Source organism: Desmodus rotundus, chromosome 2, assembly GCF_022682495.2.
Source record: "Desmodus rotundus isolate HL8 chromosome 2, HLdesRot8A.1, whole genome shotgun sequence".
NCBI lineage: Eukaryota > Metazoa > Chordata > Mammalia > Chiroptera > Phyllostomidae > Desmodus > Desmodus rotundus.
Window position 1 is genome coordinate 204,972,174 of NC_071388.1, and position 26,799 is coordinate 204,998,972.

Consider the following 26,799-nt stretch of genomic DNA (forward strand, 5'->3'; position numbering starts at 1 on the left):
ATCTGAGCCCTGCCCCTGCCCCTGCCCTCTGCCCCTCCCCACCAAAGCCCAGAAGCCAGCTGTGGTTGGCTCCTGCTGAAGATCCTGGGCCAGCCAGGGACTGGAGTCTGCCTGGGAGTGCCTGCTGGTTCCTGCATTGCTTGACCCCAGGACATCCTAAGTCAGGGTGGATGTTAATAGGCCTGACCTTTGGAACTGTGTGGGTGGGAGAGCTGGATAGAAGAGCTGGCAGGCCAATCCCTGGAGACCAGAGGTCAGAACAGCCCTTGCCCTCCGGGTTATTTTGGTACCAGAATGTCTGACTTGCGGATTTCCAGGTGCTGCCTAGTTTATGGCCTGCAGTTGGCCACCCTGGGAGGGCATGGGGGTGCAAGCAGGAAGTGAGCGGCTGGCCAGCCCAACGGGATGTGGAACTTGGCCTTGGCTGGGCCTGCACACACATGGCGTTGTGTCTGCTGGTGTGCTCCCTGGTGTCAGCGGGCAGGATGTCTGTGTGTAGGTTGGAGGTGTGGCCCAGGGCTTTCCAGGCAGGTGCGGTGGAAGAAGCAGGGTACACAGGAGGCAAGGGTGCTGCATGGAGAAAGTGGTGGCTGAGACGTGGGACAAGGTTCTGAAATGACAGCCAAAGGCTGGAGAAGTAGGGGTCCCTGCTATTTACCGGGCACCTGCCTGGTGCTGGGCACTTTCCGAATTCCAGCTCATCATCCCCACAATGCTTGTAAGTCGATACTGTCCTCCCGTTTATTGGATGAGGAAACTGCAGTTCAAACAGCTTGTGTGCCTTACCCAAGGTCACACAGCTAGTGAGTCAGAGTGGGGATTTGAACTCTGGATTCCCTGAGTCTGTAACCAGACCTTTGCCCACCTTTTGATGCTGAACAAGTGGATGAGAGTGTGGAGGGTCAGAGGGGGAGATTAGCATTTATGATTCACAGGCAGTTGTCCCCCAAGGGGGTCCACTCTGCAAAGCCAGAGTATGCTGCCCCCACCAGGATACTGACATTGGGCCAATCCACCCATCCTAGGTTTCCCCAGTCTCCTTGTACTCGTGTGTGCGTGCGTGTGTTTAGTTCTCTAAAGTTTTAGCACACACGTGGTAACTTTTGTAGAGAGTCAGTTTGCCTACTCCTTAAACATTCTTCACCACTCTCCCCCCAGTCTGTTGTCACAGCCTTAACAGTTTAGTTTACTGACCTCGCGAGTGGGGTCGGTGGGGAGTTGGCGAGTTTGGAAATGAGTGGTGGGGTTCAGGTGGCCGCCATGCCTGGGGGCCAGGGAAACCATGTGTCACACACAGTGAAGAAACATCGCCTTCCACATGTCAGTCATAACCCTAGTTTAGGGGAGAATAAGATCATCTCCCCATTTTCAAGCACATTTTCTCCTCCAACGGGAAGCAGTTCTCTTTGACAGCAGGTACGTTTCCACGTTGACAAGTCGAGAAGATTAGGTTGGATGTGAAGTGTGTTATTACCGCCACCTCGATATGCCCGTACGGAGGGGGTAAAGTCAGGGAGCAGCACGTTGTTAGAGATGATTCACAGCATGACTCACGCCACGAAGCGGCACCGGAGAGGATGTGCCCTTACAGGCTGGCCACTCCGGGGGAGGTCTCCAAGGGAACAGTGCCATCACCGCCGAACAGAGAGGCTCCTTCGCCCGTCAGCCACGTACTCCAGACTTAACGTGTCTCTGACTTAAGAACATACCATAATTATTACCAAGCCCAATAAACTTTTAAAAATTACACATTTTTATTTTCAAATAGTTTCAGATTTTTAGAAAATTTGCCAAATGGTACAGCGAGATCCCCCACACTGTTTCTGCTATTGTTAACATCTTACACGCAGAGGCTACCGTCGCATCACGCCATGCATCCACACCCACATAGCATTACACTACAGCCCACGCTGTGCCCCGATTTCCTTGGTTTGTACCCAGTGCCCTTTCCTTTGTTCCAGGACCCCACATGGCACTTAGTTGTCATGTCTTCTTAGGCTGCTGTTGGCTGTGGCAATGTTTAGTACTTTTTCATAAATGCAAAGCTACTCCCATGGGGCCACAGTGTCTCCCTCCCAACTCTGACTTACGTTCACATTCGTGCCCGCGGCTTTTTGCCTCTACAATGATGGATTCTGGAGCCTGAGCTTCTGACAGGTGTAGGCAACAGCACACCCAGGGACCTCAAATGCAGTTTGTTCGAAACCAAATTCATCTCCTTTATCTCGTCTAAGCCTGCTCGTGCTCAGTGGGGCGTCATGCCCTTGAAGCCCCCTGCCCCCCTTCTGGGAGGCATCCCAACTAGTCCTGCTCCCTAACCTCCTGACTAAGAGTGGCTGGTTGCTTTTCTTCCCTCCTCTGCTGTGTCTCCTCCCCTCCCTAGCTCGATGACCATCACCTTGGATCAGCCTTGTCTAGATCGGTAAATCACTTTTTAATGGATCAGTCTGCCCAGAGGCTGCTCTGGGTCCTTCAGCAGCTGCTCACCCCCCCCCCCCTCCATTCCACCAGGCTCACTAGCAAATCCAAAATCCCCCAAATCCCTTGTCATCCTCGTCACTTGCCTAATAGTCTCCTGCCTTTTTTGTGTCTTCCTAGAAAATTCTCTCCATCCCCTTGCATTTCCGTTCAGATCTCCAAACCCTGCTGGGGCTGCCCCTCCTGTGGAGAGTGTCCTATGAGTTAACTCTTTCTCTCCCCTTCAGTCCCCCCACCCCCAGCTTTTTGCACTCATGTGTCACAATACATGCTAAGTAATTGGTACAAAATGACCAACTTCTGTGGGGATCAGGACACCCTTCCCTTTGCACCCGTGTCCGTCCCCTCCAGCTGTCACAGCAGAGTACCAGGGGCGGGGGCTTAAACGACAGAAATGTATTTCCTCACGGTCCTGGACGCCAGAGTCTGAAATCAGGGTGTTGGCAGAGTCAGGTTCTTCCGAGACATTTCTCCTTGGCTTGTAGAGGGCCACCTTCTCCGTGTCTTCACGGGTCTTCACGGGTCTTCCCGAGGAGGCTGCCTGCGTCCAACTTTATTCTTCTTATAAGGACACCAGCCGTCTTGGATGAGGGCCCATCCTAATGGCCTCCTTAATCCTAAAGGCCTAAGCTGGGGGTTCAGGCTCCAATCTATAAATGCTGGGGAGCCACAGTCAGCGCATAACAGGGTTCTTCCCTCCTCTTTCTTTCCACAAGCTCCTGGGTCCTCACATGCTCTAGGTTCAAGCCCCGCCACTCTCACTCCTTCAGAGAGGTATCTGAGGCTCAGGTTGTAGTCTTTTTTATTTTTTATTAAAGATTTTATTTATTTATTTTTAGAGAGAGGAAGGGAAGGAGAAAGAGAGGGAAAGAAACATCAATATGCAAGAGAAACATCTATCAGTGGCCTCTCACATGCTCCCAACCAGGGACCTGGCCCCACCATCCAGGCATGTGTCCTGACTGGGAATTGAACCAGTGACCTTTCGGTTTGTAGGGTGCCGCCCAACCCACAGAGCCACGCCATTCAGGGACAGGTTGCAGAGTCTTCATCACCAAAATAAGACCGTGGAGCTCGCTCTGTGGGGCTTGTGTGAGGACTAGACTTGCTGGGCAGGTGTCTGGCATGGGTCTGGCGGTAAGCACGTGGGAGCCGTCACTGGCCTCACGCATTGTGGAGCTTTCTGCGATCACAGAAACGTTCTATGTTTGTGCTGTGTGGTAGCTTCAAAGCCACAAGTGGCTACTGAACACTTGAAATGTGGCTAGTGTGACTGAGGAACTGGAAATTTAATTTTTTTTTTGCAGAACTTTATGTTTTTATTAAATACAATGTGTACACAATCTGTGTATTCATTTTCTTCGCTGCACAGCCTGGCATCGGGATTGGTGCCTGTGATGGCCGGTGGGGCTGCTCTGTCCACAGGGGCTCTGCGGTTCTCTGAGGAGACGCTGTGAGCAATCTCAGCCCAGTGAGACTCACTGCACACCAGCAGCACTTCAAGCTCCTGGACGTTGTGGACCGGGAACTTTCGAAAGCCACTGGGCATGGAGGAACGGTGTGTGTGTGTGGGGGGAGATGGAGACAACTGTACTCGAACAACAATAAAAATAAATAAATACATACATAAATAAAATAAAGCCACTGGGCAGCATGTGCTTTGTTTTCTTGTTGCTCCCATAACCCATGTTGGGCAGTGAGCTCTGGCCCTTGAATCCTCTGTGCGCCCCTATTGTCAGTACCTCTGGGATCCTGCCAGTTCTGCTTAATTTTGATGTATCAGTCTGACTGGTGCAGGATGAAGTTCTTGGTCCTCTTTTTGACAATCTTGGGTTTCATGAGGGGTCCAAAGGCAACCATGGTGCCGAGTAAGAGAGGGGTGCCACCTCCGTAGGCAGCGCCGAGGAAGAGCTGGAAATTTAATTTTAATTGAAATTGAGGTAGCCACATGTAACCAGCTAATGATGACAGTATTGGGCAGGGCAGCCTGGTACACCAAGGGTGAGCAAGCCTGAACACCCTTGGCTTGTCCCAGAGGTTCCCCGCATTAATCCGTGACACGCTCTGCCATGGCTGTGAGTCCATTCCCCTGGCCATGTGCCCATGCTGGATGCTACTCTGTGGCCCCTGGGGGTCTTCACTTGTTTTGCCTCTGGAAAGCATTGCCAAGTGCAGTGAGGGCCAGAGAATGCTGACAGGGAGACCAGGGGCCTCCGAGTCTCCAGCAGTCCTTTGAAAGGGTAGGGGGACACTTACTTGTGTAGCCCCCTAACAATTTTCCCCTCTCAGGTGGCTCGAAGCCCCTTCCACCTGGATTTCCCCAGTGAAAGGGCTCCACCCACCTACCCTGTGGCTCAGCCTAGGGCCTCTGCTTCCGCCTACAGATCCCTGTCCTCCAGAGTCCACTTTTCTACTTCTGCAGCCCCTCCCAATAATCCAGGGTGGCTAGCTGCCCAGGTTACTGCAAAGCCGGATCACAAGTCCCAGCTTTGTGTCCTAGCCCCGCCCCAGAGCTTCCAGTGGCTCTCAGGACTCAAAGACCAACCCCCTTATCACTTTCACAAAGTCTTGTCTCGCTGACCCAGGCTTATCTCCTCTGTTACTTTCCTCCCTTTATAGCCTACAGCAACTTCTTTTTTTCCAGAGGCTTGTCCTTTCTGTCTCCAGGCCTTTGCACCATGTGGTCTCTCTGCCTAGAGCACGGATCCCCAGGACACCTGTAGCTTGTTAGGGATACCTCCTGCTGGCATTCTTCTTAAACACCACTTTCTCCAAGAGCCTTCCGGGATGGAATCGTGTATCTCTGATCTGACATCCCAAAGGTCTGTCCAGGTAGCTGCTTCTTTTTCTCTTGCATTCGTCCACTGCTCATGCCCAATTGTTTATCATGCAACTAACTGCTAAATGCTAGACGCCCTGTTTAGATGCTGGCGACACAATGCAGGACAAGACACAGTCCCAGGCTTCTTGAAGGTCACTTATATTCTTGAAGGGGAAGGTTAAAGATTAAAAAATAGTGAACACAGAAACCAAAAAACCACGAATTGTGTCCCAGGAAAACAAACAGATGCTAAGACAGGGCCGGGACACCACCAGTGGGGGGCGACCCGGCTAGAGCACAGCCAGCAGGGGACGCCGAGGGGCGGAGCAGAAGGCCACCAAGGCCCGGCCCCGCCCCTCGCCAGGACGGGCCCCGCCCCTCTAGGCCCCCGCCTCCGGCCCCGCCCCCGTGCTGTGCGCGCGCTGGCCGGGCAGCATGGCGGCGGCGGCAGGCGCCCCTCAGCCGGGTCCACCGCAGCCGCCTCCGCCGCCGCCGCCCGAGGAGTCGTCGGACAGCGAGCCCGAGGCGGAGCCCGGCTCCCCTCAGAAGCTCATCCGCAAGGTGTCCACTTCGGGCCAGATCCGCCAGAAGGTGAGACGCGGCAGCGGCCCGGGCGCGCGCCCCTCACGCCGAAGCGAGCCCCGTGAGGCCCGCGGCTCGGCCGGAGCGGCGGCCCAGGCCCTGCCCAGGGTTTAGCTGCCGGGGCGGAGCGCGCTCCGCGAGGTAACGGGCCGGACTCCCGGCCCCGCGCCCGGGCCGAGCGCCCTTCCTGGCCGGGCGGCGGCGGCGGAGATCCCGGGCCGGGGGCGCAGGTGGGGGCCGTGCGGGGCCGGGAGTCCCCGCCGCGGTGGGCTGAGAGGAAGCCCCACGCTGCCAGGACCGGGAGGAAACTGAGGCCTTGAGGCGGCGGGGGGTGCGAGCGCACCAGAGAGGGGGCTCCTGGCTGCGCCCCGCAGGCGTGCGCTCCCGGAGCCCGGGTTCTGCTTGTTTCTGAGCCCCACTCAGGTCCTGTCCCGCTGGGCGCTCCGCAGACTCACCTGTGGTCTCCCTAGAAACCCAGCTGGACCCGGGCGTGCGGGCTCGTCCCTTCACTCGCGTGCGTTTTCGTGTCCGAAAGGGGAGGGATGCGCGTGTGGTGACCGTCTCCCCCTCCCTCCGCGGGGACGCGGGGAGAGGGGGCTTCCCCTGGTCGCGCGACCGCGTGGCACCTCGCTCTGCGTGGGGAACTCGAGACCCCAAACACTAGCTGCGGAGAGACGCGTTTCCTTTGTGCGGGAGGAAAGTTGCACCCTTTGTCTTCCCATCGCGGCCGCCGTCGCAACCCGCGCCTGGCGCCGGCTGTAGGGGAGCCCTCCCGTGGGCCCGGGGCGTCCGCGGGCCGGCGGCGCCCCGGCGGGCGCACGCTCGCTCGCTCACCCCGCTGCAGTGCGCTGCTCCTCCGGGCCGGTTAGGTCCGGCTGCTGCCTTTGCCCCCCTACCTTCGGCCGGCTTTGGAGGCCCGCGGTGCGGTGGTCTTTCGTCCTCAGACGCCCCGCACCAGGCTTATTGCGAAGGGCTCCAGGTGTTCCGCAGAGAGGTCTCGAGCGCCTCTTTTGTTCCCGGTAGAACGGTCGCGAGGATGGCGATGGCAGTTCTGCGGTTGCTTGCTGTGCGCCAGCACTTTCCTCGGGTGAACTTCACAGCACTTGACACAGGGCACAGCTCGTCTCGTACTGGTGCTAACTCACCAGGCGGGCGTTCTCTGCCGTCCCCATCTCACGGAACTGGAAACGGAGGGAGACCAGTGACGGGACTTGCCCGGGGTGTCGCAGGTGGTAAATGTGGATGTGGATCTGAACTGTGGTCGGGCTACCGAGAGGGAAGGCCGGCCCTCCGTCTGGGGTCCCAGTCTGCAGGGGATGCACACCTGCGTGCGGGACTGCGGGACGAGCTGTGGAAGCTCAGCACTTCGGGGAACGGGCCAGGCGGGGATGAAGAGGGCCCCCGTGGGGCAGGGTCTGGAGGGGGGAGTTTGCCGGGCAAAGTCGGGGGGAGGGCTCTCCACACAGTTCAGTGTTGGGTGTCCAGGCTTTTGGCGTCTCCGGGCCACGCTGGAAGAAAGAGTTGTCTTGGGCCACACATTGAATACACAAACACTAACGAAAACTGATGAGCAAAAAAAAAGGTTTTAGGTAAATTTACGATTTTGTGTGGGGCCACATTCATAGCCATTGTGGGCCGCACTGGCCACAGGTTGGACACCCCTGACACACCAGGATTGGGCAGAAGGTGACTTCAGCAGGTTGAGAGCAATTAGGGAGAGGCTGGGAAGGTAGGTTTTGAGGGCTGGCCTGGGATTGGGTTTTTGACCTTGGGTAAGAGGGAGCCACAGAGAGTAAGTCATAGCATAGGAGCGACCAGGTCGGATGTGCCTTCAGGAAGATCTCCAAGTGACCCTAACCAGGAGCCAGGGGATTGTCCTCTCCCTTTGATTGGTCCTCCACCATGTATGTGCCTAGTGTGGGGTAGATCCTGTGATTTCCAAGTGTGATTAAGATTTGATCTCGTAGAGATTCCAGTGTTTGTCCAGAATTCTGTTCTTAAGGATGTGGGTCACCCCCCCCCCCCAAACAAAACAGAAGAAAACAATGGTGGCTGCTCCACCAGCTGTTCCGCTTGAGGAGAAGTGATGGGTAGAGTGTTAAAAATATACCCTGAGGACTCGAGTTTCTGCATACAGTTACATCTGCTGTACAAATAGCCTAAGGCTGACTTTTCTTTTGGGTTGTTAGTGACTGTCAGCATATGGGAAATAGGAGGTTTACTGTATGTGCAATACCCCTCCCCCTTTTTAAGCAGATAAGCCGTTCAGAAAATTTCTCTGGTAGATGGGGGGCATAAGAGAAATGTCCAAAATGGCAGGGGTATCATTCTGGGTCCAAAAAGGAAAACCAAACCCACTTTACGTATTTAAAACTGGGGCATTTTACGTATTTAAAGTAGGGGCATGCGCACATAAGTGATGAAGAATTGAGGATGCAAACAGGGCAGTGAGGCAACCCTGAGATGAGGCAACTAACCGGAAACCACTGCCACCCCTAAGCTGGAGGACAACGGGGGAGGTGGCATATCTGACTCCAGGAGCTACTGCTGCCCCTCGGAGGCTGGAACCACCCTGAGTTGTCTGGAGGGGCTGGAGCCTTGCAGAGGGCGCAGCTGCTGCTGGAGGCTCACCTATGCCCCTGCTGCTTGGGAAACCCAGCGTGCAGGGTCCAGCCCCTCCACCAATTGGAACAGAGCAGTAGAGGAATGGAGCTGAGGACAGGGTGGCCCAGGACCCAAGCTCTATATATGTCAAGTTTTGAAATATTAGTCCAGTAAGCTAGAGCAGTCTTAATGGAAAAAGAAAAGGAAGTATCTTATGACCGTACTTCTCAAATTTGAATGTGCAGCAGACATATCCCCTGGGGATCTTGTTAAAACGAAAATTTTGGTTGAGTAGCTCTGGGGTGTGGCCTGAGATTCGGCATTACTAATCAGCTCCCAGGACCAGACTTTGAGAAACAAGACCTTACCATGTGTGTAAAGAGAAGCCTTACTAAACTCCAGGTCTTTAGTGTACGAGGTTCTTTAAAACTCTTCCCCAAGTCTTCAGCATGCTGAGAATGTGATGTGTGATTTGGGAAGGTTGTTAGTTTAGCATTTCGTGCAGGTCTGGTATTTTTATATGTTCCAGTTTCCCCAGCAAACCGTTCATTTCTGTATCCTGATTATAGCGCCCAACAGTGATTGATTCTCTAGGGCTGCATAGCTGCAGTGGGGACAAGCAAGCGGCGTTCATGCACTGGGAAATCAATCCACCAGCGCATTGTAAGGCATTGTGAAATTGGAGTTTATCTATTAAGGTACAGTTTTAATTTATTTAAAAGATTTTAAAAGTTAACATTTTTGTATTTGTGCATAAAAATGCTTATAGTTCTGAGTTCAGATTTAAACAAAGCATTTTCCCATTGTGAAATGAAAATTAGTAGAAATTAGGTAAAAGTTTCAAGTTGTAAAAGACTTAAAAAATGACAGCTTTATTAAGGTATAATTCACATACCAAATGCCACTCGTTTCAAATGTATAGTTCAGTGATTCTTAGTATCTTCATAGTAGTGCAGCCATCACCAGTCAATTTTAGAACATTTTCATCACCCCAGAAAGAAACCCCATAACCATTAGCATCCGCTCCTCATTCCTCCCAACTTTCTCATCTGTGGGCACCTGCTACCCCACTTCCTGTCATCCAGGGTTGCCGACTCTGGACACTTTACCTAGGTGAGAGACACATGACGTGTGCCTTTTTGTCTGGCTTCTCGCACGTAGAGGCTGCGATGAAGTGCATGCCTGTTGTACGCGTGCCAGTACTTTCCCCTTTCTATTGCTGAGTAATATTACATTGCGTGGATATACATTTTATTTACATTTATCAGTTGATGGGCACTTGGATTATTTCCACTTTTTGTCTGTTCTGGATACTGCTGCTGTGAACATTTGTGTGCAAGTTCTGTGTGGACATGTTTCATTTCTTTTGGGCATATACACCTATGGGTAGACTTACAGGGTCATATGGCAACGCTATGCTTAACCTTTGAGAAACCGTCAGGCTGTTTTCCAAAGTGGCTGTGGCATTTTACGTTTTCACCAGCCATGTAAGAGGGTTCTAGTTTCTTCATGTCCTCAGTTATTGTGTTTTTGATGAGAGCCGTCCTAGTGGGAGCAAAGTGGTGTGAAAGGTTTCAAAGCTAGTGTGTAGTAGTATTTAATAGCTTTTGGTGTCAAATGAAGTTGATCCACTTCCTGCCCTCCTGCTTATGAGACATGTGATCACAGACAAGTTTCTAAACTTCTTAAGACTTGGTTTCCTTATGTGTAAACAGGGAAAATATTAGTTCTTGGGTTGGCAGTAGTGACAATAGATGTTAGGTGTGTGTTCCTTAGCCTCAATTTACATATCTGCAAAATAGAAATGATAATAGTTCTCAGATCCGTAAAACAAATGATAACTCATAGAATTAAGTAGGATAGTGCATGCACAACACAGCGTAGTGCCTTGCACATCTCAAGCATTCAGTAAATGGTTGCTTTTATGATTAATTCCGTCTTTCTGATTGTTCACTTTGTGTGTTTCAAATAGTAGCCATCTTCCTGAGCCTGTTCTTCCCTACCTCAAGCTGATCTGGGTGAGTCTTTTTTTCTGTCAGCTGGAAGAGCAAATAAAAATGAGTCTGGTAGACAATTAGCAATGAAGAACTTTTAAAAAATTGCTAATTTAACCCTGGTCAGGTGGCCCAGTTGGTTGGAGTATTGTCCCGTACACTGAAAGGTTGTGGGTTCAGTGTCCACTCGGGGCATATGCCTAGGTTGTGGGTTTGCTACTAGGTTGTGGCCCTTACAGTGGCAACCAATCGATGCTTCCTTCTCTCTCTTTGCCTTTCTCTTTCTCTCTCTCTAAAATGAATAAAAATATCCTCAGGTGAGGATTAAAAAAAATAGCCCTGGTGGGGTGGCTCAGTTGGTGCGCCATCCCATGACCAAACGGTTGTGGGTTCGATTTCTGGTCAGAGCACATGCCTAGGTTCTGGGTTTGATCGCTGGGCCGGGTGCTTACAGAGGCAACTGACTGATGTTTCTTTCTCACATCCATGTTTTCTCTCTCTCAAATCAATAAACATATCCTTGAGTGAGGATTAAAAAAAACAAACAAACAACTGTTAGTCAGTGAATACTAATAATATACTAGCAAGTCATTACTTTCCTTATTTCACAGATCCAATTTAACTCAGCAAACATTGGAGACCTTAAAATTGTTAAGTGTGCTAGGCGCTTGGGGTACCTTTCTGAACAAAAACAAAACCAGTCCTGGAGCTAATAGTCTGAAGACAGGACAGACATTAATGAAACAGTCACACATGTTTTGGGCAGTTGGGACAGCAATAAGTGCTACACAGGAGAGGACCGGAGTGCTTTGGGAGGCTTTGGTAGGTGAATTTGACTTGATTGTGAGGGAGGTGTGGGAAGGCCCTTCTTGAGGAAGGGACTGTGGCTTAATCTGAAAGGTGGGCAGGAAAAGTGACTTCTGGTGATGGGGGCGGAGCAATGAACTAACTGGCCCTTGGAACTGACTATAAGGTCATGCAGATTTACGAGACCAAGATCTGGGGAGGATGTAGTTCTGAGGCAATGGGCATGACATTCGGGGCTGCTTTTTACCTTGGGGTCAGTAGTAGGGCCTGTAGTGGGAATAGTGCTCCCCTCAAAATTTATCTAGAACCGCAGAATGTGACCTTATTTGGAAATAGGGTCTTTGCAGATATAATTGGATTTAGGGTGGACTCTAATCTAATGTTTGGTGTCCTTATAAGAGAAAGGGGAGGGAGAGATGGACATAGACAGAGAAAAAGGCCCTGTACAAACAGAGCCAGAGATTAGAGTTAGGTTTTCACAAGCCAAGGCTGGGTGGGGCCACTCGGAGGTAATGGACAGAATCTTCCCTGGCTCCTTTAGGCCCTGTGGACTCCTTGACTTCAGACTTCCAGCCTCCTAAATCACGAGCCAAACATTTCTCTTGGTTAGGTGTCCCAGCCTGTGGTACTTGGTTATGGGACAGCCACACGGAATTGATATGGGGCCATATACTGACTCGGAAGGGAAGCTGGAGGCTGTTAGAAATGCCTTGGCTGGGTGGGGAGTGGCGGCGGGTGAAGCTGAAGTGTCAGGGTCTGCCAAAGGGCAGCAGTCCTGGGTGAACTCCCTAATTTGGGTTGGGATCCCAGCAGCCCCTTCCAGGGAATGAGGACGAGCTAAAAGTCTTGCTTCAAGTTGTGTCCCATCTCTGAAATTAAATAAAGCTCATCTCAGAATGCTGCTGTCTCCAGGTTTCTAATGGAAGCAGATTTAATCCTCTGTAGAAGGAGATAACATCATCCAGTCCTCCAGTTATTTTCACAAGCCCTGTTGTAAATTCAGTGTCCTGCATACAACAGCAAATATACACACACGGGGAGGTAAGGCTACTGAGTTAAAACCAATAGAAGCAACAGAATATGAAGACATATTACTGGGGATCCAGATATCAGTTGTAGACTTCAAAACATCAGTGTATCTCAAAATCCTTAACTAATTATAATTGCAAAGACCTCATTTCCAAATAAAGAGGAGATGAAAGACCAGATTGAGAATTTTGGCAGAGAACTAGAAACTAAAAAACAAATGAAAATTTAAAAAAATTTTTTCAAAGATTTTATTTAATTATTTTTAGAGAGAGGAAGAGAGGGGCAAGAAAGAGAAGGAAAGAAACATTGATCACCTCTTACGTGCCCCCAAATGGGGACCTGGCCTGCAACCCTGGCATGTACCTTGACTGGGAATTGAACCAGCAACCTTTCTGTTTGTGGGACAACCCACTGAGCCACACCAGTCAGGGCCCAAATGAAAATTTCAAAACTGAAAAATATAATAATAAAAAACTAAATTCTTAAGGGAACGGTAGACTAGACACAGCTGAAGAAAGAATTTAGTGGCCCCCGAAGCTAGCTCAAAAGAAAATAGCCACAAGAAATCCTGGAGACATAAAAAAATGGAAAAATTACAAGACAGGGTAGGAGTCAGAGATAACAGTGAGAGGAAAGAGAAAATTGGGCAGAAACAATATTTGAAAAGATAGTGTCCGAGAATTTCCCACCACTTTTCAAGGTACCATCCACAGATTCAGTAACCCCAGATCACAAAGGAAACCATACCTGTCACTTCAAAAAGTAACTGCTGAGAGCCATAGATGAGAAGAAGGAGACTTGAAAGCATCTGGAGACAGATTACCCTCAAAAGAGTAACAGTTAGGTTGACAGCTGTATTAACAGAAACCATGGGAAACTGAAGTCAGCTGAAATGGAACTACTGAAAGAAGCTGACTGCTAACCCAGAATTCTTTACCCACAATGAAACCCTGCAGAAGTAAAGCTGAAGTCAAGACATTTTCAAATAAATGAAAACAGTTTTTTTGTTTTTTGGGGGGTGTTTTTGGTGAGCAGATGAGGTAAATGGAAGAAAACTGTTTTAAGGTCCTTGTATTTCCAGGAAGAAGAAAAAAGAACCAATTATGTTAGACAAATCTCCAATACATGTAATCTGTGTGGCAGCCACTAAATTGTGAAAGACTATATGGTATCTAAGCTAAAAGGCAAAAAAAAATGAATAATAAATTCTAAATCAGAAAGGAGAGAAAAGGGAATTTTGAAAAAGTGGAACAAATAGAACACAAAGTTGATAGACTTAAATCTCAGTACATCAGTAGTCACATTAAATGTGAGTGGACTCGAATGCTCCAGTCAAAAGACAGATTGTTAGGTGAGAAAACAAAACCTGACTAGGCTATTTCAAAGAGACATTTAAAACAAAGAGATACCAAAAGATTGAAAGTAAAAGAATGAGGGCATTATGCACACATTAACCAAAAGAAGGTTGATGGAGCTCTTTTAATATCAGACAAATAGGGTTTGAAGGCAAAATATATTATTAGAGATAAAGATATACTGATAAATGAGAAATTGTTTATTTCATATACAATTAAAGTCTGTATGCACTTAATGTAACTTGAAAATATGTAAAGGAAAAATTAATACAACTGTAATGGAAATAAATCCACAATCATAGTGGGATATTTTATTTTATTACTATCTTTTTTAATCCTCAGGTATATGTTTATTGATTTGAGAGAGAGGAAAGGAGAGAGAGAGGGAAACATCCATGTGAGAGAAACGTCAGTCGGGTCGCCACCTATATGTACCCCAACCGGGCAGGGAACCTGCAACCTTTCGGTGCAGAGGATGGCACTCCAACCATCTGAGCCACTTGGCCACCGCCATAGTGGGATATTTTAGCGTACCTGTTTCAGGTGTTGTTATGATGAAGCAGACAAAAATTTTGTAAAATTATAGAACAATTGAACAGCATAAGTATTAAATTTGACCTAATGGACATACGAATATATGCAACAATGTACCTGGCAATCGCAGAATCAAATCATTTTCAAATGAGCAGGGTATACTTGTCAGAATTCACTATATGCTGGTTTCAAGGCAGTTCTCAACAAATTTGAAAGGATTGAAGTTTTATAGACTGTGTTCTGCAACAACAGTGGAATTAAGCTAGAAATCAATCAAATGAAAATTCTCGTGTATCTGGAAATTGAGAAATCTATTTTTAACTACCTAATGAGTCAAAGAAAGCTAGAAAATATTTTGAGTTGAACAATAGCAAAATATATATAAATAATGGAATACAGCTGAAGTCATGTTTGAAGGGAAGTTTATGACTTTAAATACATTTATATTAGAAAAAGATGCCTGGCTGGTGTGGCTTAGTGGACTGAGTACCGGCCTGTGGCCCAAAGGGTTGCTGGGTTGATTCCCAGTGAGGGCACATGCCTGGGTTGTGGGCCAGTTCCCCAGTGGGGGCTGTGCAAGAAGCAACCACGCAGTGATGTTTCTCTCCCTCTCTTTCTCCCTCCCTGCCCCCCCTAAAAATAAATAAAATCTTTAAAAAAAAAGAGAAAGAAAAGAAGACATGCTGGAAATCCATGAAGTAGGCATGTATGTCAGTTAATTAGAAGAATAACAACACATTAAAATCCAAGAAAATAGAATGAAGGAAATATTGAAGAGCAATATTTAATGAAAGGAGATCATCAAAGGCAAACAATTGATTTGAAAAATCTGATAAAATTGATAAACCCCAGCAGGAGTAATTAAGAAAAAATAGAGAAGGCAAATAATATTAGGGTCATCATCGAAGGTCCTACAGACATTAAAAAGAATTAAAAGGTATTACAAACAATTTATACAAGTAAAATTTAAAATTTAGAAAAAGTAGACAAATTCCTAGAAAAACACAACTTAAAACTGATACAAGAAATAGAAAATGCAAATTGTTTTGTAACTATTAAAGATATTGAACCCATAATTTAAAATTTCCCATTAGACCCGGATGACTTTTCCAGTGAATTCGAAGGATGTAAGGAAGAAATAACACCCGTTTTACATACACGCTTTTAGGAAATAGTAAAAGAGGGAACACTGTATCTTTTTTTATGAGACCAGCAAAACTTGAATAGTATAAAACCTGATAAGGTCATTACAAGAAAGGTCATTACCCTCCAACATAACTAATGAAGAAAGGTGAACGTTTTCTAAACAGAATGTATGGTCATCTCAATAGATGCAAAACCTCCTCCCCCAATTTTGATAAAAGTTAGCATTCATTTCAAATTGCGCAAGAGAGGGTGTCGGCAAATTTTTTCTGTAAAGGACCAGATAGTAAATATTTAAGGCTTTGTGGGACATACACATTTCCTGTGGCAACTGCCCAGCTCTGTATTGCAGCGTAAAGCAACCTTAGACATGATGGGCGTGGCTTCATTCTTTACAAAAATGGGCAATGGACCAGACCTGCTCACGGACTGTGCTTGCCCACCGCTGGAATAGGGAAACCTCCTTGGTCTAATTAAGAGTGTCTACAACAGCAGCAAAACTCATGGTAAAACCTAATGGTAAATTCTTTTTCTTTTTAAAAAAGATTTTATTTTGTATTTTTAGAGAAAGGGGAAGGGAGGGAGAAGAGGGAGAGAAACATTGATGTGCAAGAGAGACATCCATCGGTTGCCTTTTGCATGACCCAACTGGGGACCTGGCCCACACCCGGACATGTGCCCTGACCAGGAATCCAATCGGTAACCTTTTGGTTTGTGGGATGGCGCTCAGCCGACTGAGCCACACTAGTCAGAGACTGATGGTAAAAGTTGATAGTTTTCCCCATGAGATGGGAACAAGAAATGGATGTTCACCATTACTACTTCTATTCAAAGTTTGTAGTAATGCAAGAGGAAGAAATAAAAGGTATATGGATTGGAAAGGAAGAAAAAAGATCCTTATTTGCAGATGATAGAAGTGTTTCCTTATATCTACAAGTGTACAGATAAGTTAAAATAAATAAGTATAGCAGGGTTGCAGGATTCAAGGACAGTGTACAAAAATCTGTATTTATGTATAATAAATATATTTGCTCTTTGTCCCTGGCTCCTGGCACAGAGCTCCTGAGTGATAGGAGTGTCTTTTGCTATTCATAAGAGCCCCTTTTGGCTACACAGGGTGGGACCCTGTAATGCTTCAGGATGGGAGCTTGTCACCAGAAAGACCAAACTAGTGTTAGAGATGTGAACTTTCAGCCTTACCCCCATCTTCCTAGTAGTGAAGGGGGGCTGGAGATTTGAGTTATAAAAACCCTGAGACTGAGGAGATTTGGGGAGTTTCTGGGCAGGTGAGCACATTAATGGTCTGGGAGGGTGGCGTCCCCAGAGAGGGCGAGGAAGCTTGGCCCCCAGGGCCCAGTGCTTTGCCATGTGCAGCTTTTATCTGGGTGTTGGGAAGGATGTGGGTGGAGTCAGGGACCTGCTCCTCTGTTGGGAGATTAAATTGGCAACACCACTTTAGAAGACATTCTGGCAGTGTCTGTTAAGTTGAAGGGACGTATACACTGTTTGAGCAGTTCTGCTTGTAGGTGTGTATCTAACAGCTTACATAAGCGGATGTACTCCAACGGGCATGTACAAGAATATTAATAGTGTTAGTATTTGTGATAGCTCAGAAGTGGAAGCAGCCCAGTCGTCTACCTATAGTAGACTGGATAGATGATGATAACGGCCCTACAAGAGAATGCTATATACCTGCTGGTTTAAGGATTAATCATAGCATTAAAGTTGTCTGGCCAAAAAAAGCCAGACATGAAAGGATACGTTTTGTATGATTTCATTTATACCCAGGTCAGAACAGAGAGGACACTAAGGGGGGTTAAGCTTACGTGCAAAGAAGTGATTACCAGGGAAGTCTGGATGGTGGGAAGGGACGGGTCTGTGAGAAGTGTTGTTTCCTGACCTGTGTGGTGGTTAGTTGGGCTCTCAGTTTGTGATAATTGTACATTTTTGTTCTGTGGACTTTATGTGTGCTGTTTTATAATGAAAAAGATGTGTGTTAAAGGATTAATAAAAGAATGAAGAGGTGGGAGCCTGTCAGAGGTGTACAAAGGCCCTGTGGCCAGAGGGAGCTTGGGGAAATCAAGGAGCTGAAAGAAAGCTGGTGTGAACGGAGTCAGCCAGAGTTAAGGAGACCTTGATTGTGTCGTGAGGCTGGGAGCTGGGTAGGAGCTAGTCAGGGGAGCTCTGTAGTAGTGGACCACTGTCGTTTCGAGAGTTTAAGAAGTGACACCTCACCTGATCCAGGTTGAAAAGACCACTCTGGCTGGGTTGTGGCTGCTCGAGTGGGTGCTGGCTGGCCCATGTGGTACGAGATGATGGCAGCCTGGGCCAGGGTTGTGGTGGTGGAGAGAATTTGTTGGATTTGACGTTGTGAGAACTCAGTGATAGTCTTGGTGTGGGTGTTGGGGGATAGGAGGCTTGTGGTTCTCTTGAGGAGCTGGGTAATGGAGCTCTCCTCTGAGACGAGGAGCTGCGGTTGAGGACCACTGAGGACCAGCTCAGGGGGTTTGCTCCCACAGAGCTCTGCTGCCCGGTGTCCTGGATCCTGTTATGCTCAACTACCCCGGTTTTACAGATGGGGGGCGTAGGCTTGGAGCAGGGAGGCACCTTGCCAGTGCGTAAGGAAGTTGCCCAAGTCTCGGAGATTCCAGGTCGCACCTCTTCCTAGCGTACCCTACCCAGCCCCTGCCCAGCTATGTGTGGTTCATCTGAGCCTGGGTGAGAACAGTGGGCCTGTGGAAGAGGGCCTGGCCAGGCTCTGGGGGCCAGGGGGGCTTAGGAAGTGGGCAGAGGAGGAGGAGCCATCAGAGGAGAGAGGAGAGGGGGGGACGGGAGGAAGGTGAGCTGCTGATCCCAGCACCCAGAGCTCCATCGTTACTTTTGTATTTCCTTCTGGACTCATTTCCTGGATGTGTTTAATTTAGTTGAAATGAAACTATGTAAGTTTTCACTATGATGTTATAAGCATTCCTCCATGTTACTAAAATCTCTTTATTCTTATCCTTTGTAATGGTTGCACCAGTCTGTGAAGACTGTCTTTGCGAGGAAAGCTCTTTTTCAATTTTTATTATGAAAAATGTTAAAATAATAGTGCAGTGTACAGCCAATATACCCACTACCGAAGAGATTCAATAATTAACATGTTGTCAACTATACCTTATCAATAGGTATTGAATGTAATAACATTCAATTATAATAAATAATTTACTAAACCTTTTGAAGGTGATATGTAAATATCACGACAATGTACTTCTAAGTAGCTCAGCATGCATCTCCTAAAAATGACATTTTCCTATATGCCATTATTATAACTAAACTCCAAAAAATAAGGACTCTTGAAAATAAGGACATTTTCCTGTAATTATACCTAAAACGTTAATTGTAATTTTCTAATTCCTAATATCCACATCATTTTTAGATTTCCACAGCTGAACGAAAAATGCATTTATAGCTTCCCTTTTGGGAAGCTCGTACCTATCAGAATTCATGCACTGTATTTGGTGGCCGTATCTCTTTAGTCTCTTAACCAGGAACGACCCCCCCGCCCCCACCCCTCCGACTTTCTCCCTGTCCTCCCCACGAGGACACCGACTTTCTGACGAGACAAGGGGAGTTGTCTTGTAAAATCTGTCTGGATTTGTCTAATTATTCCCTCCGTGTTTGCTGTAAACTGAAAGTGAGAGGCTTGAAGACTTGGTAATATTTGAAGACTCCTAGATTTGGGAGGCTCTGTGTCCTGCCCCCTCCGCTATGCTACCGTTTGGTAACGTGGAGATCTCCCCATTGGAAATGTGGATTTCCCTCTTTGCCATTAGGACATAATCTGTGCGGTGATTCCTGGGCACTGTGAAAATCCCCATTTCTCCAGCATTCACACATGGATGGCATTTGCCCAAATCCAGTTTATTGAGAGAGCTGGCAAAATGGAGGTCCCCACCACCCCCTTTCTTTCCGCATTTTATCTGTTGGTGTTTGTCCACATTTATCTGTTGGTATTTTTCTGGAAATCCTTCCATTTCACTTGGGGAAGGACTACATTTCCTCCTAAAAGGGCAGGGTAATTGCCAATTTTCTGGTTAACTACCAATTTTCAAAGCAAGGATTTGGTAAAATAGTCATTCCCAGTGGAGGCAAATATCTCTCTCTCTCTGTCTGGCTCTCACTCTCACTCTCGCTCTCTTGGAGTGGGGGGTGCCACTGTGGATTCATTAAGTGGTTTTATTCAGTGGTTTACTGTTAGTAACAGTCATTGATTTTGGTGCTCACATTACCCCCATTCCCCCTCGAGGTGGCTCTTTGGTCTCTGAGCCCTTGCTCACTGTGAAAGTCTCTCTTTCAATCTCTGGGTGGAGACCAGAGGTGGGATTGTGGGGCAGAGGGGACGGCTTGCATCCCGGGCTGAGGTGGCTGGCCCAGGCCCACGTGGGACGCAGACCTTCTCCCCCACGTGCCCTGGACAGGCAGTGCCCTGTGAGTTCAGCACATCTGACTGGCAGCTCTTTGCTTTCCTTTTTGGGGTTGTATTAAAGTGAGTTGGAAAGCTTTCATCTTCTCTACACCTAATTTTCGCATCTCCATTTATTTTGTATTCCTTTGGGGCGGTTCTTAGTACTATTGTTTAGATAGAGGAAGTAATTGGTTAAAACACTGCCAGCTTTTCTCTGTATTTCCTCCTCTCTGCCCTAGTTAGTCTCCATCCTTCTGTGAGCGTCTCCGTCTGGCTTTGCACACCCCCAAGGACGTTTTCCACATTTTCTCCGTTAGCCCCCCTACGTGGATTCTAATTCAGTTCTAGTGTGGTGGCTTTTGCTCCTTTTCTAATCATGGCCTGTATCTTAGCTTGTTATCTTTTAATTTCACCTTCTTCTCATTTTGGTTGCCCCTGTGCTTTAAAAAATATAATTTTAATTTCTTTAAAGATTATTTATTTATTTTTAGAGAGAGGGGAAGGGAGTGAGAAAGAGAGGGAGAGAAACATCAATGTGTGGTTGTATCTCGCATGCCTCCTACTGGCGACCCTTGGGTTCTCAGGCCAGCACTCGGCCCACTGAGTCACACCAGACAGGGTAATTTTTTAGTAGAGGCAGTAATCTTCCTGTAATCTTACAACAAGAAGCACATGCTTCTAAAATGGTCTTCCATTTTCTGTAATAATTCATTTCAGATTTCTGTGTGTGCTCTATGGTGTATCTCTAACCTCCCACTTTTTTGTTTTGGTTTATTGATCCTTGAATGGTGTTTGCTGGTCTGTGGGTTTGAACTGCTATTAGCTGTGTGCTTGGCCACCCCGTCTTGAGACTGGCCACAGTACTGGACTGCTCTGCTGTGGGCAGGTTTCCCTGCCCCTTTGGTCTGAGTAGTGGGGTTGTTTTGGCTCACCTGCCACCCACTTCTGGCAGTCTCTGTTCTTCTGCATCTGAAGGTGAAGGGTACATGGGTTGGTGGATTTCCTTAGCCCAGTTCTTCTGGCCCCATGAAGGTAAGGTGCACGCCAGGCTCCAGGATGAACAGGGCTTTGTCCTTGTGGCAAGTTGGAAGAGGGCCACTGTCTTTTTCTTTTTTTAAAATTTACTACTTTAACCATTGTAAGTGTACAGTTCACTGGCATTTTAACAATATGTGCAACCATCACCACCACTATTTAGTTCCAGATCTTTTTTATCCCCCACATGGAAACCCCTTCCCCATTCAACAGTCACTCCCCGCTCTGCCCCAGGCCCTGGCAACCACCAATCTGCTTTCCGTCTCTGTGGATTTGTCTGTCCTGGACATTTCGTAGAAATGGAGTCATACAATATGTGTCCTTTTGTGTCTGGCATCTTTCCTTAGCATACTGTTTTTAAGGTTGGTCTATGTTGCAGCATGGGTCAGTGCTTCATTCCTTTTTATGGCTGAATAATATTCCACTGTATAGATGTCCCACTTTTTTTTTTTAAATCTGTTTATCTGTTGATGTATCTTTGAAATGCTTCTACTCTTTGGCTCTTGTGAATAGGGCTGCTGTGAACAAGTTATTTGAGTATCTACTTTGAGTTCTCTTGGGTGTATGCCCAGGGAGTAGAATTGCTGGGTAATTCTGTGTTTACTTTATTGAGGAAGTTCCGAACTGTTTCCCTCAATGGCTGCACCATATTACAGCAGTGTTTGAGGGTTCCAGTTTCTCCGCACTTTGCTAACACTTGTCTTCTGTTGTTGTTGTTGTTGTTGTTGTTGTTACTACTGTCCTGATAGGTGTGAAGTGGTATCTCACGCTATTCATTGATTTGCGTTTCCTTAATGACTAATGGTGCTGAGCATCTGTTCACGGGCTCATTGGCCATCTGTGTGTTGTCTTTGCAGAAACATCTATTCTAGCCCTTTGCCCATTTTTACAGTGGGTTATTTTTTTGTTGTGTTGTAAGAGTTCTTTATATATTTTAGACACTAGACCCTCGGCATATATATCATTTGCAAATATTTTCTTCCATTCTGTGGGTTGTTGTTTCACTCTCTTGATATACAAGTTTTAAATTTTGATGAAGTCCAGTTTATATATTTTCTTTCTTTTTTTTAATTGTGCTTTTGGTATCATATTTAAGAAATCAGTGCGATAGCCTTCAAGATTGACACCTATGTTTTCTTCTAAGAGTTGTAGAGTTATAGCACTTACTTATATTTAGTCTTTGATCCATTTTGAGTTAATTTTTGTATTTTGAATGAGGTAAGGCTTGCACTTCATTCGCTTGCATGTGATTATCCAGTTGCCTTGGCACCATTTGTTGAAGAGGCCCTTTTTTTTCAGCTGGATTCTGTCTCTCAGACCAGCTAATGAGGTGTTCAGGATTGGTTGGTGATCTTGACCATTTTGGAGTGGACTCAGTAGAGTTCATAAAGTGATTTTCAATAGGATCATTCCTGTATATGGTTATGAGACGTTTACACATTAAATAGTCCAAAAGAAAATGCCTGCATTTCAGAATTTTACTGCCATAGAACTCTCCTACATTTCACGTTTGAGAGGGTGGACTCGATCCAGTTCTTCATGTTTTGGAAAAATTTGTAATAAATACCACATTAAACCCATTCCCATTTGATAGTCTTTGGTTTTGATTTCTTTGATAAACATGAACTGGTACTCAAGAAGCTGAGCGAAAAGGAAGTCTGGGAAATTGGTCTTTATCCCCTTTTTCTCTGTGGTGACTGAAAATTGCACGTACTTGCACTTGAAGAGGGCAAGTAAAACCCAGGTTTGTCAAGACTGAGGTATGCATCTTTTTGTCTAAGTGTATTTTTGTATCTAACCAGTAATGTGTGAGCTCGAAATTTTGCTGCTTATAGAAATTCTTTGGCTTCTTCAGCCTCAGGCAGCAAATATGGGTATAACCATTTGTGAAAGTGATTTGGTGACGTGGATGAGAAAATTCCAAGGAAGTGCATACTGTTGACCCAGTAATTCCACCGGTGGGACCCAGTCCTGGGGGAATAATCTTAAATGTGAAAAGCATAATGGACAATAGGTTTATTGCAACATTAAATATAAAAAGTTGCAAACCTGGAAACACTCCAGGTGAAGGCTCAGTGAGGTAGGGACAATAGGCTGACCCCTGTTGTGTGCTGGTCCTGCACTGATACCAGGCAGGGGTGGTCTGATTTCACCGTCACAACTGCGTGAGATCGAGTGACAGTTGCCATGAGGTAGGTGGCCAAGGTTCCCAACAGCCCCAGGCCGCACATCTGGGGAGTGGTGGAGTGAGGTGCCCGCTCTTGTGCCTAATGCAGCGTGCAGGTGACTCAGGACGGTAGTAATGGGGACAGTACTTTCGAAATGTTGGGGAAATGGAGAGGCATTGTGTTAAGGAATGCCATTCCGTTGTGGACAAAGCATGGTTGCATGGGAAGGAAGACGGAGGAAGTGTCCAAACTGATATCAAGGATTGTGCTGGGTGGTGCTGTTAGATTATTTTTATTTTTGTTTTTCTACATTTTCTAAAATGGGCATTGTTATTTTATACAAAACAAAAACATCACATGCTACCCTTGAATTGAAATTGCTGACGGTAAGAGTGGTGTGGTGGCGTGACGGTTTAAGATGCTGGGCACTAGTAGCAGAAGATGGGGAAGAGCCCGCCCTCAGTCTCTTCTCTGGAACGCCCTAAGCCACGGTTGAAACGGTTCCAACAGTCAGAGCAAAGCAGAGTAAGTTTAAGGAGCCAGATACAAAAGGGCATGGCATGAAACATTGGCTTTAAATTTCATAGCATCCTCATACATGTGTACATTCTATGGCACATCTTAGCTATGGTCTCCTTTGTCCCAACTTTTTACTCCTGTTTTGAAAATAAACTTATCTAAGCACAGAGCTCAAGGTCTTGATATAAATAAAGATATATTTTAAACTGACACAAACTATTTGATGTATGAAACGTTGTCATTTTCTTAGATATGTCCATAATTAAGGGTACTTAATTATTGAAATGCTTAAGGGTACTTAAGCATTTCAATAAATGAAGTAGAAATAGGTTATAGAGCAACAAAACACAAAATAAAAGCAGATCTGGTCACAACATATTGTTTGTAAAAGCAGCTAATTAAATAATTTGTATGTTCTATAACCCATTTTTTTATACACTAAAAACACATTGGAGGGATCTCATTTCACAGTGGCGTGGTGGTGTTAGCAGTGGCTGGACCCTGAGCTCTCAGCAGAGAACGGGGACCTCCAGTACGCGCAGCAGACTGGACTTGGCCTGTTTAACGAGGGACTTGTTCCTGTTTCCACCTACTGTCTGAAAACTGGCATGAGGCAGTGGGGTGGGTGTGTGCCCAGGGTGGCGGAAAATGGTGGTTACCATGCCGCCTCACCTTTGTGCAGCACTCTGCTGTGTGGGAGCTGCTCCTCACTCTGCACAGCACCCCCTGAGGTGGGATGGAGATCAGGAAACTGGGGTGTAAGGGAGTGGCTGCTTGCAGCCCAAGTAGTTGCAGCTTCAGGCCTTGTATTCAATCCTTGGTGTGTGTCATTCATTTCTGAGTTACCAATGCACCGTCTGACCTCTGTAATGGAAATTTCTTGACTTCCACAAAAGTGGGGAGAGGAGTCGAATTATTCACCCAGTCTAAACCGTTGTGGGTGTGTTGTGTCTTTCTTGTTTCATCTGTCCCCGCCCCCAGCCCTACTTTTCTCTGGTATTTAAAGCAAATTCTTATGGTGCTTTTTACTTTGTAAAAGTATTCCTCTACCAGCATGCAATTTCTTTAAAGGTCAAGGGTCCCGTCTCTTTCATCATCGTATTCCCAGCAGTGCTGGCACTTAAGTGTTCAATAAATATTTGTTGAAACAAAGCGTGCATTTCGTCCCTCCGTAGGGAGGCAGATTTGACTGTGCAGGCTAGGAGAAGCCCAGTGACTCTTGGGTGCCTTAAACGAACCACTGCACGTGTACTTGGGACTTTGCTCCTGCTGCTGAGGGTCTGGGTCGGCCCAGTTCGTGTGCAGTGGACATCAGTTGAGTCTTGACCCATGCACACTGGTCCCTATGTTCACCCCAGAAAAGTGGGAGGGTTAGTTATGCCTGTAGCTAGTCTTGCTTAACTTGTAAAAACCAAAACAATTAAAAACTTCCCTCAAGCATGTGTTTGTTTTTTTTTTCACTTGATCATGAAGTGTGGAGAGAGTTGAAATCAGACAGACCTGGGTTTGATGCCCATCTCTGTCCCTTCTCTATAGCTACAGGGCCTTTCTGTTCCTCAGTTTCTTCATACCTGAAATGGGGTGGTCACTCTTCACAGGACGGTGAAGATTAAATGAAGTATTGATGGTAACTGAGTTCCTGGTACGGTGTAGGCACTCCGCAAATGCGGACCCTGTCTTTCTTCTCCTCGCCCATGTTTCTGTGGCGTGGGAATGCTTACCGTGCCTCCCTCAGGAAGGGTGTGTGTAGATGAGGTAGGGTCCTCTGTTGAAAGCCCTTGAACCCTGGGACAGCAGCATCAGTGAGCGGAGTGGCCATTGACAGTGACCAAGCTGGCTAACTCAGCCAACCCCCCTTTATTGGACAGGAGTGCATTTAACAGGTCGATGACACCAGTAGAGTCCAGACTGTTTCTGCCTTGCCACCCCATGGCTTCAGCATGGCTGCCACAGCTCGAGACACAGCAGCGACATTCAAGGCAAGAAGGAAGGGGGAGTTGAAGCCACGTGATCCCACAAATTAGTGACGCAACTCCCCTACCTCCCAGCCCCAGCAGGACGTCTGTGCAGGCTCCTTGACCAAGACTGAATCGTGTGGCCAGGACTGGGGCAGTGGAATTAGGATGGTGATGGCTGGTTACATTTGGTACAACCAGCCCACTCAGAATTGAAACCCTGTTAGCCAAGCGGGGAGAGAGGAAGTGGGTCTTTCCACAGTGAAAGAAGTGCCCCCCTGTTTGGGGAAGGTGGCTGTGGACTCTGAATGAAGAAGGACAGATCTAGGAGCAGTTCTTTTGGGGATTACGTTTTGGGCTACTTTTAGGCTTTTTGCTTGTCCTTCTTCATATAGTGGGGACAGGAATGAGACATCTCCCCTCCTCTCAGTGATAGAGGGGCTTTGGGATATGGTATCTTTAATCTTGGTGGCACTGCATTGAAGGAGGTGAACCAGGGTAGTGGGAGAACGGAAATTACGTTCACGTGATTGGTAAAATGAGAAAGGCAGTCCTTTCTGTGGGTTACTGTTTAGGTCTTTAGGAAAAGCCTCACGTGGGTGCTTTTGAGTCAGATCCGCAAGGTCCTGGCTCTGCACCACTGTTACCCAGGTGCTGTGGTCTGCCCTCTCCTGCTGGTCCCTGGTGCCGTGAAGACACTAATATGTGCAGCGCTCACTTGTGGCCCTAGGTGTGCAGCCTTCCTCAGCTTTTGATAGGCTGAGACCAGGGGTAGGGAGGTTGTCGATAAGGTGCAGTAGTCTGAATTGGGAAGAATTAGTGGGTGGTGTTTTGAATAGATGAAGGAATTTACCTTTGCTTAATTGAATTAAATCAGATTTATCAGTGGACTTTTATGCTGGTTTCTTTTGCCAACAAATTTTGGTGTGTCTGTCCAGGTCTTCTATTCACTGGCCATGTGGCCTTGCGCGAGTTAGTTCATTCTTCTGCCACCCTGCACCCTGTCCCCATTTCCTAATCTGTAAAATGAGAATATTACTAAAAATCTCCAAAGTTGATATGAGGATTAAAAGGTAAAAGTGTCTGATGTGAATGTAGTAGATGTAATGGGTACTCAGTAAGTGTTTAAAATAACCTATAGTTCTTTGAATGTGTTGTAGATGCTTTGTGAACACGTTATTTTTTATTGTTTTCTCTTTATGAATTATGGTATTCACAAACCGTAAACCATAGCAGAAGGTTTGAGATAAGAGTAAGGAGGCCTGACATTTCTTTTGTGGTCTGTTATTAGCTGTTTAACCTTGAACGTATTACGCAGTCTCTTGGTA

At 46.9% G+C, this 26,799-nt stretch overlaps 1 protein-coding gene and 1 long non-coding RNA gene across 4 annotated transcripts in view; one reads left to right on the forward strand and one right to left on the reverse strand.

The window, feature by feature from the left end:
- Positions 1-1,777: 1,777 nt before the first annotated feature.
- Positions 1,778-7,091, reverse strand: LOC123480109 (uncharacterized). Its single transcript, XR_006655982.2, has 4 exons — positions 6,778-7,091; positions 6,337-6,545; positions 4,221-4,389; positions 1,778-4,066 (listed from the first exon to the last, which is right to left on the reverse strand). It is a non-coding gene; the product is annotated as an uncharacterized lncRNA (long non-coding RNA).
- The window catches only part of DGKD (diacylglycerol kinase delta), a 97,904-nt gene continuing 76,814 nt past the window's right edge, over positions 5,710-26,799 (forward strand). For all 3 annotated transcript variants that reach the window (XM_053919223.2, XM_053919225.2, XM_053919224.2), the window contains exon 1: positions 5,710-5,890. In XM_053919223.2, the coding sequence (XP_053775198.1) occupies positions 5,735-5,890 (156 nt within the window). In that variant the 5' untranslated portion in view covers positions 5,710-5,734. The remainder of the gene's footprint in view (positions 5,891-26,799) is intronic.